This window comes from Hippoglossus stenolepis, chromosome 6, assembly GCF_022539355.2.
Source record: "Hippoglossus stenolepis isolate QCI-W04-F060 chromosome 6, HSTE1.2, whole genome shotgun sequence".
Taxonomy (NCBI): Eukaryota; Metazoa; Chordata; class Actinopteri; order Pleuronectiformes; family Pleuronectidae; genus Hippoglossus; species Hippoglossus stenolepis.
This window is the reverse complement of record NC_061488.1, coordinates 5,983,605-5,993,902: the sequence shown is the minus strand read 5'-3', so window position 1 is coordinate 5,993,902 and position 10,298 is coordinate 5,983,605. Positions and strand designations below refer to the sequence as shown.

Sequence of the window (10,298 nt, the reverse complement as noted above, 5' to 3'; positions counted from 1 at the left end):
AAAAACAGTTCAAAAATTATCAACATGCTGATGAATTATTTTGTACACGTTTTTTAAATGTACTAAATGTTTCCCCGTCTCCTGACGTCAGGTAATTGAACCGTCTTTTGTCCACATTTCCGTCAGGGTATAATTACTTTGGACATTGCAACACTGCATTAACTATCCACACCCAATGTAACTACCACGCCCTGGGAGCTGTCTACCCAATTTAACAGCCAGAAACTCATCAGTCCTCCATCAGTCACAGTGGAGACAGTAGATGCTTCTTTCACCATTACCTTTGTAAGTATCCCTTTTGCTTTGATTTCATTGTACAACATTACTACAGATTTAACCGCTGCTGTACTATACCGGCTCTCTAACCAACTCACGCGCTGAGATTGTGTGATTATGATTATGATGATGGTCATCGAGCTTTATTATTTTGTATTTATCTTTTTTGATTGATTTTCATTCTGTTTAGCTCAGATCAGACCTGGTAGTGTACGATAAATAGAAAAGATGTGATATTTAGGTAAGAGCTTTCCTGACCATGCAGAGCTGTCATCAAGGGAGATGCTATTTTTTTACAATGCAGCAGTCGGTTTCGCGATGTATATCTAAAAATGACACAATAATAAACAAATCAGCATAAATAGCATTATTAGACTGAAAAGCTAATTTAGTTGTTGGTTATAATGTAGTTCAAAAAATGAAAATAATTATAAAAACATCTAATTAGAATCTTACTAGAATTAAGTGAAAATGCTGAAATTAAATGAAATGCATTTCGAGTGCTCAGAGTGAAGATTTGTATGAATACCATGTTTTTCTTTGATAATACCGTTTCTAAAAATAAATTTTATTCTTTCTTTCCTTTCTTTCCATATAGTGACAACATGTGCAACATAATTCTGACAGCAGGTAAGGCTCACTAACCAAGTAAAACACATTCTTAAATATTCCACTCAACCAGATCTTACAAACATTTGTTTTATACTTTAAGTGACAAAAAGAAAAAAAGAAAGAAAAATAAATTTCAATGTGGATTTAGATGAACTGACCAGTTAACTTTTCTAGTTAACCTCATAATGATCCACTCTTTATCTTTGAAGGTCTCTGCCTGGTCATCGCCAGCTTGGGTAAGTGGCACTTATTAATCATAACAGTTCTTCCAGCCAATAAATAAAGTTCCAAAGTCAACAATTGATGAGAGTTTGATAAAACTGCTGTCTTTGAAAACCAATTCATTCTGATTCAAACTTTTTGTTATTCATGTCTCAGGCTCTTCCGAAAGGCTGGTGTGTTACTTTAACAGCTTGGCCGAAGATAGACCAGACGCCGGGAAGTTCACGATTGAGGATATCGATCCGAACAAATGTACCCATCTGATCTACGCCTTCTCTGACATCAATGAATTCAATGAGCTGGTCCCCACTAGAAGAGCAGAAATATTTCGCTATCAGTTGTTTAATGGGCTCAAAACCAGGTTAGAACATCAGCTTGTTCACATTTGTATAATCATGTAAAACTTTTTATTTTTCCAATAATTACTTAAATGTTATGCTCCCACAGAAATCCTTCACTCAAAACCCTGTTGGCTGTTGGTGGCCCAACCTTTAACAAAGAAAAGTAAGTTATACTTCTATAGATACATACGTACAAATACACAAAAAAGACTTTCACATTTGGGCATTTTTATGAGTCCAAAAACAAGTGTAAGCAGCACTAAAGTATGATGGTATTTGTAATGCTATGTCCATTCATGTTTTGTTTTTTTGTGATTTGCACATCCAGCATAATACATGGTTTAGATGAAGCAGCACATATGGTTTGTGCCAAGCCACTGCGGCGAGTGCAAACTGGGAGCAATGATCATTTAATAAGCTTTTATATTTTTATATGACTCCTACTTGTCTGTCCTGCTTTTTTTGTATTTTATTGTATATTACTAAAGATGTTAATAACTCCATATTATAATTAGTTATTGAGAGCACTGTGTTAAATGTTTTCAGATTCTCTACGATGGCGTCAACCACACAAAAGAGAACAACATTCATCCAGTCTGCTGTCGCACTGTTGAGAATATTTCAGTTTGATGGGTTAAACCTGGACTGGATGTACCCTGTGGGAGCAGGAGGCGACCCAGACAACAAGCAGAAATTTACACTGTTGTGCAAGGTCAGACCCTTTCCTCTGGAACTCAAAGAAATATGCCATAGGATCTGTTTTTATAGGATGTTAGACTTGACTGAACTATGTTTTTGTTGTTGTTGTTGAGTAGGAGCTCAATGCTGCCTTTGAGACTGAAGGGAAAAAACATAACCGTGACCGATTAATCCTCACAGCAAGTGTCTCTGCTGAGAGAGAGGTCATTGATGCCAGCTATGAAGTCAAAAAGATTACCAAGTAAACTAATCTTTTATTTCATAAATATTTACATTACACCCATGATCACATGTCAAAGCACTTTGGTCAACATGACTTCCTCTCTATTCTAACAGGGACCTGGACTTCCTCAATGTGCTGACATTTGACTTTCACGGCCCCTGTGAAGATGTCACAGGACATCACAGTCCCTTATACGTGGGATCCCACGATACTGGAGACAAAATCTACTATAATACTGTAAATACCATGATTCATACATAGATTGTCTGAACCCCTATCTATGAACAGATGCACTCTCATCTTTATTGTTTACCCCCCCCACACACTTTAGGACTCTGCCATGCAGTATTGGTTGGACAACGGAGCACCTGCACATTTGCTAAATTTGGGACTAGCTGCATATGGGCGAGCTTTTTCCCTCTCCTCTGCATCCAGTGATGTTGGAGCTCCAGCCAGCGGTCCTGGTAAAGAAGGCTGCTACACTGGTGAAGAAGGATTCTGGGCCTATTATGAGGTATTATTATATTACTATGAGCTGGGAATGTAAGTAATTTATATTATTAGTGTTTATTGTACAATAAAGGTGGGATCAGGCCAAGCGTGAACCAACATTTACACACAGTGGGATTACAGCTACACAAGTTGAAAGTGTTTCAAGCATTGAGATACTTGTAATGAACCAAGAATCAGAATTGAGGACAAACCCAATTTCCGCTGTCTGTTGGCACGTAACGTAGGATACAACTTGTGGACTGTGAAACACAAAGAACGAAGTTCTGGAAATATTCATCTCATTTAATTCCAGCTATAGGTGGCACTTTACTATGAACCAAGATTAGAGTACTACCATTAGCTGCCTTACTCAGTTAGTTCTGTCCGTTGCCCAGTGATTCCAAAAGCAAGCCAATAATGTGAGGTTCAATTTCGCCTCATGTTTGGTCTGAACGCACCATAAAGGTCTGAACTCTATTTCTTTGCATCTATATGTGAAATGTGATGCTTCTTTTCAGACTTGCCTTTATACGAAAGGGGAGATGGTCCAAAGGATTCCCGATCAGAAAGTTCCATATGCCATCACAGAAAACCAGTGGGTTGGATTTGATGACACACGCAGCATTAGTACGAAGGTAACCATCTGTTAAATTGAGTTATAACGATGCAAACGACTCACAACTCTGTTTAGACATATACTGTGTTTTGTTAACATGCAGAAGTATTTTCCTCTTCGTCCTCTCAGGTCAGTTACTTAAAAGCAAAAAACTTTGGAGGAGCCTTTGTTTGGTCTCTGGACCTGGATGACTTCAGCGGAAATTTCTGTAACCAGAGCAAAAGTCCCTTCATCAGCCACCTGAATTCTCTCCTGGTTCAAAGTAAGACATTTTAAAAAGTGTGTGTAGTGAGGTAGTGATTTTTTTCCCAGATTTAATTAACAAGTTTTATCAGCTTTTATTGACTTGATGTTTTTCGTAGTAAATTTGTTTGCCGTTTCTGTTTTGTGCAAAAGGTTGTGTTCAAGGTGCCTGTAATGGACAGACGACGGGGCTGTTCCCCAATCCCTCAGACAAAACTACTTATTTCGACTGTTCAGTACCAGTGCTCCTAAGGTGTCCAGTTGGAGAGGAATTCAAGAAAAAAGACAGAAAATGCGAAACAACTACAACTACTACAACCACAGCTCCCACCACCACAACAACAACTCCTACTACCACAACTCCTACTACTATAAATTGTGGTAAAGCTGCCTGTAAAGGAGCGACAGGGAAGCTGGTCCCCAATCCCTTAGACAAAGGTTCTTTTTACAACTGTGGCCCTGTTAAAGCGCACCTCCAAAAGTGTCCAAAGGTTGGAATTCAAGAACAGTCTCGAGATGCGACTATCCTTCTCCTTCTCCCACTCCCACCACAACTACTCCAACTACAATGACAACAACTCCTACTACTATAGATAGTGGTAAAGCTGCCTGTAAAGGAAAGACAGGGAAGCTGGTCCCCAATCCCTTAGACAAAGGTTCTTTTTACAACTGTGGCCCTGTTAAAGCGCACCTCCAAAAGTGTCCAAAGGGATTGGAATTCAAGAACAGTCTCCAGAGATGCGACTATCCTTCTCCTTCTCCCACTCCCACCACAACTACTCCAACTACAATGACAACAACTCCTACTACTATAGATAGTGGTAAAGCTGCCTGTAAAGGAAATATAGGGAGCTGGTCCCCAATCCCTTAGACAAGGTTCTTTTACAACTGTGGCCCTGTTAAGCGCACCTCCAAAAGTGTCCAAAGGATTGGAATTCAAGAACAGTCTCCAGAGATGCGACTATCCTTCTCCTTCTCCCACTCCCACCACAACTACTCCAACTACAATGACAACAACTCCTACTACTATAGATAGTGGTAAAGCTGCCTGTAAAGGAAAGATAGGAAGCTGGTCCCCAATCCCTTAGACAAAGGTTCTTTTACAACTGTGGCCCTGTTAAAGCGCACCTCCAAAGTGTCCAAAGGATTGGAATTCAAGAACAGTCTCCAGAGATGCGACTATCCTTCTCCTTCTCCCACTCCCACCACAACTACTCCAACTACAATGACAACAACTCCTACTACTATAGATAGTGGTAAAGCTGCCTGTAAAGGAAATATAGGGAAGCTGGTCCCCAATCCCTTAGACAAAGGTTCTTTTTACAACTGTGGCCCTGTTAAAGCGCACCTCCAAAAGTGTCCAAAGGGATTGGAATTCAAGAACAGTCTCCAGAGATGCGACTATCCTTCTCCTTCTCCCACTCCCACCACAACTACTCCAACTACAATGACAACAACTCCTACTACTATAGATAGTGGTAAAGCTGCCTGTAAAGGAAAGATAGGGAAGCTGGTCCCCAATCCCTTAGACAAAGGTTCTTTTTACAACTGTGGCCCTGTTAAAGCGCACCTCCAAAAGTGTCCAAAGGGATTGGAATTCAAGAACAGTCTCCAGAGATGCGACTATCCTTCTCCTTCTCCCACTCCCACCACAACTACTCCAACTACAATGACAACAACTCCTACTACTATAGATAGTGGTAAAGCTGCCTGTAAAGGAAAGATAGGGAAGCTGGTCCCCAATCCCTTAGACAAAGGTTCTTTTTACAACTGTGGCCCTGTTAAAGCGCACCTCCAAAAGTGTCCAAAGGTTGAATTCAAGAACAGTCTCCAGAGATGCGACTATCCTTCTCCTTCTCCCACTCCCACCACAACTACTCCAACTACAATGACAACAACTCCTACTACTATAGATAGTGGTAAAGCTGCCTGTAAAGGAAAGATAGGAAGCTGGTCCCCAATCCCTTAGATAAAGGTTCTTTTACAACTGTGGCCCTGTTAAAGCGCACCTCCAAAGTGTCCAAAGGATTGGAATTCAAGAACAGTCTCCAGAGATGCGACTATCCTTCTCCTTCTCCCACTCCCACCACAACTACTCCAACTACAATGACAACAACTCCTACTACTATAGATAGTGGTAAAGCTGCCTGTAAAGGAAAGATAGGGAAGCTGGTCCCCAATCCCTTAGACAAAGGTTCTTTTTACAACTGTGGCCCTGTTAAAGCGCACCTCCAAAAGTGTCCAAAGGGATTGGAATTCAAGAACAGTGTCCAGAGATGCGACTATCCTTCTCCTTCTCCCACTCCCACCACAACTACTCCAACTACAATGACAACAACTCCATCTACCACGACTACAACTCCAACAACTACTCCAGCTACCACACCAACAACTCCAACTACCACAACTCCAACTACCACAACAACAACTCCTACAACCACAACTCCTACTACTACAAATTGTGTTCAAGGTGCCTGTAATGGACAGACGACGGGGCTGTTCCCCAATCCCTCAGACAAAACTACTTATTACGACTGTTCAGTTCCAGCGCTCCTAAACTGTCCAGTTGGAGAGGAATTCAACAATAAAAACAGCAAATGCGAAACAACTACAATTACTATAACCACAACTCCCATTACCACCACAACTACTCCATCTACCACGACCACAACTACAACAACAACTCCAACTACCACAACTCCAACTACTACAACCACAGCTCCCACCACCACAACTACTCCGACTACCACGACCACAACTCCAACAACTACTCCAGCTACGACAACAACAACTCCAACTACCACAACTCCAACTACGACAACAACAACTCCAACTACCACAACTCCAACCACAGCTCCCGCAACCACAACTCCCACAACCACTCCCACCACAACTACTCCAACTACCACTACCACAACTCCTACTACTATAGATAGTGGTAAAGCTGCCTGTAAAGGAAAGATAGGGAAGCTGGTCCCCAATCCCTTAGACAAAGGTTCTTTTTACAACTGTGGCCCTGTTAAAGCGCATCTCCAAAAGTGTCCAAAGGGACTGGAATTCAAGAACAGTCTCCAGAGATGCGACTATCCTCCTCCCACTCCTTAAAGAGTTGCAAGTTATATTTAAATATTTATTCTTATTAACTGAAGTAGTCACTATCACAAATTAGTATAAGTACAATTTCTTATGATCATTCAGGGGAATTCATTTAGTTGTTTGTTTTCAGCCTCACTAATCTACACATAATTTGAAAACACACTTATAGATTATAGATGAAACTACGAACATTTACAGATTTATTTCCATAATCTCCCCATCACCAATCAAATGTCCTCTAATCCATGTATGTTTAATAAAAAACATTATTTATATTTATTTATTAACATGTCATACAAACAACTGTACTGTGTCGTTACAACTGTTGTCCTAATTCTATCCTTATATCGTACCTGTATGTGTGTTTTTGGTCTCCTTTCCTTAATCATTTATCTAACTTCATTTGCTTCATTATATGGTTGATGCATACACACTGTATGTTGTGTAGGTGTATCTAACCCTATTGCATGGATATGTTCTTGTTGGTCTTTATTTAGCACTCAACTGACCAGATTTGTCTTACATGGTGACACAATCAATATTACTAAATAAATAATTCAATCATGGGTCAACTGAAAGTTTCTCACATTTTGTTTAGTTTTGTTTGAAGTTTGATTATTGGTTGGTTGTTATTTGTCTGTCAGATGCTTATGAGATAAAAGGGACCGTGGGAAAGAAGACCCTTCACTCAATTCCATTAAACTATTCCCAGATCACAATCTCTCTCTCTCTAATCTCTTCTTTTGCTGGTTTTATAACAGATATATCACATAATGATTGTGTCACTGACGTGAAAAAACACAATGTGAAGTGTATCCTTTTATTTATTCAAGTAAAGTCTTGTTTTGTGGCGGATATATAGAAGAAACCTGAACCTAAACCTAAATTCTTCATTGTATGCTGAGATACTGAACACTCAGCTTTCACCTAAAGCAGAACTGATGACAGACAGGAATTATGCAATGTTTGGGGCAGTCCGGTAACCATCAAACTCTCACACTAAAAACACACAACAGCAAAACATGTAAGACATCTGTGACCCATGATAAATAATAAACCCCTACACATGTCACAGACATCATGTTAAAGCAACTACTGACAGCAGATTAATTCCCCGAGCTGCATACCCTTCAAATTGCAGATGACAAAAGATTACAATTTAACTCGTTTTTAACAACAATTTTTATTGGGATTTTTGACATTGAGCAAATAATTCATAAGAGAAAAGGGAAAATCAGAGGAACAGGAGTAAATAAATAACAAAATAAGTAATGAATTTAATCAATTGCTAGCAAAATAGACACAAATTTTAGATCAGATAAATTCCTATTCACATGTATAAAACAGCAGAGCCTGAAGGTGCAGAACTCAGCACTAGTTACACATTTCGGACAATACTACGGTGAACTGTGAATTCACGTCAGATATGATGTGAGAGAGCTGAGGAACGTATCCAGACACAATCAGAAAAAGAGAGAAAAATTTGTGGATGGAAAAATACATTTTAGGAAATGTGGGAAGAGAGGATATCGTCTTATATAGGTAGAGAGTTGGTTGGAGTTTCCAGTTTAATAATATCCCTTTACGTGCTAGAAGGGTTGCAGACTTTCTCATGATATATTCAGAGCCTGTTGGAACGGGATCTGATCCTTTTATTCCAAAGACAAGTATCCATAGGTCTCCCTATAATGACAGATAGTGCAACTGACATTGAATGCATGCACACTTTGTATTTAGTTACATTTTGCAAAGCCAACCAGTGCACCACTTTAAACTGTAAACACTTTGTTCAGGAAGATTCTTCCATGATAACTTTACCCAAATCATTTCCCCAGGCTGTTTTCATTAGGAAATACAATCTAAGGGTGAGAAAGTGTTACGGACAATAGATGTGCCTCTTTTTGTAAGGGCTGAGTACATGAGCGGCCATTTATTTTCCGATAAGGGTTCAGTACACAAAGGCAAAGAGACAAGGCAGAGGTATCAAAATCGCGAGGCTAAGGCTAGCTCGCTAAACACAAGACGTGACTAGACGTGAATACAAGGCTGGAACTCTACGCACGAGACGAGTCGATCTGGCTCAGAACAGGAGGAGACGCAGACCATATATACTAACTGAAGCGGGGGTTCACTAGACGCAGGTGTAACACAATAGGGGAGGGAAGGTAATCAGTGAGACACACGAGGCCAGAGTGAGGTTACCTAAAAGACCAGAGAAAAAAGAATGAGTGTCAATGTAAAACAGGAAGTGACATATAACATGAAACAGGAAATACTGCGCATGTGTGTGTGTGTGTGTGTGTGTGTGCAGAACCATGACACTTTTAATCTGAGGATTAAACAGAAGAATCCCATAGATCCATGTCGCTGCTCAGAGTTGTGGATGCAGACCTAGAAGTCCCTCTGTAGGCCAGCATTAGCGACTTGAATATAATTTTATCATAACTACTGTATAACTTGCACATACATATCAATTAGAGAGAATTAGGAAAACTGAATCAATAAATCAATGCAATTGAGCTCTTTAATGGATTCTATGAATATGATAGGATATTAAACTTGATCATCTTTAATTTGTGAATTCTTGAAGAATTAAATCATGAAGCAGAACCTGTTTGGCAAATGTTTCCACAAATGTCAGCCAACAACGATTGTGTTGTGTCCTGACTTCTCTATAACAGCTTTGTGTTGGGAGCTCACACAAAAACACAATATTTGTTAATTCCCATTTGGCTCTGCAGGTGACGAGTGAGGCCACAGTGAGGGCACTTGATGTAAGGAGACGCTCAACCAGTTAAACCTGAGGGAGCATCTCCTGAATCCATCGTACTGTGAACTGATCACAAACTATGAAGGTTTGGAGGCGTATGCAGACCAGGGGAGGAGCTGCTGATGTCACTTGTACTGATGATGACGTTAAATGAGGATGGAACAATGCAATTATCTTCAAATAGATTGGTATGTCCTTTTATAAGACACACGAACACTAATTAAGTGATTAACTTTTCCTGCTCATGCAAGTTTTGAAGAATTAGCTTCTTGACGTAAATAGCCTAGCATTTAAAATTACAATTGATTCCAAAAGACAAACATTAATGATTCCGTTTTAATTATGAAAGCAGATGTACGTCAGAACGTCCATGTAGTTTTCAGGTTGTTTTTTTCTAACTTCCTTGTTTGTTTTAAAAGAACAGTTTGAAATGTTCCTTATCTAACTTAAAAAGTAGAAAAAAAACAAATTGCGTAACAGAAAACCTTAAATTCTTTGTTTCCATGCATTATGCCAAACCTCCTTTACACGTCTATTTTAAGCCATACATCCTCCGTCACAGCAAAGAGAGACGACACCTCTAACACACTTGTAAGTAGGTTACAATACTCTACATTATTCTCTATATATTAATACTCTTTACAAGTGTTTTCTATATTATTTCCTAAATAATTTTATAAAGCTAATTAGATTTTGAGATGCACTAAC

At 39.5% G+C, this 10,298-nt stretch overlaps 1 protein-coding gene across 1 annotated transcript; it reads left to right on the top strand.

Moving 5' to 3' along the window:
- Positions 1-243: 243 nt before the first annotated feature.
- On the top strand, positions 244-6,660 carry LOC118110617 (chitinase-3-like protein 2). Its single transcript, XM_035158548.2, has 14 exons — positions 244-285; positions 875-906; positions 1,098-1,124; positions 1,267-1,471; positions 1,558-1,614; positions 1,998-2,163; positions 2,267-2,391; positions 2,487-2,610; positions 2,705-2,887; positions 3,384-3,500; positions 3,611-3,743; positions 3,878-4,205; positions 6,102-6,194; positions 6,579-6,660. Exons 1-14 carry the CDS (start codon positions 263-265, stop codon positions 6,658-6,660), a joined length of 1,695 nt encoding a protein of 564 aa, XP_035014439.2. The 5' UTR covers positions 244-262.
- Positions 6,661-10,298: the final 3,638 nt, after the last annotated feature.

What these genes read in the sequence shown, in the direction of transcription:
- LOC118110617 (XM_035158548.2), top strand. Translation starts at nt 263, where the DNA reads ATGCTTCTTTCACCATTACCTTT. An exon ending in CCTGGTCATCGCCAGCTTGG is followed by an intron (nt 1,125 to 1,266) that starts GTAAGTGGCACT and finishes TTCATGTCTCAG; the next exon opens with GCTCTTCCGAAAGGCTGGTG. An exon ending in GAATTCTCTCCTGGTTCAAA is followed by an intron (nt 3,744 to 3,877) that starts GTAAGACATTTT and finishes TTTGTGCAAAAG; the next exon opens with GTTGTGTTCAAGGTGCCTGT.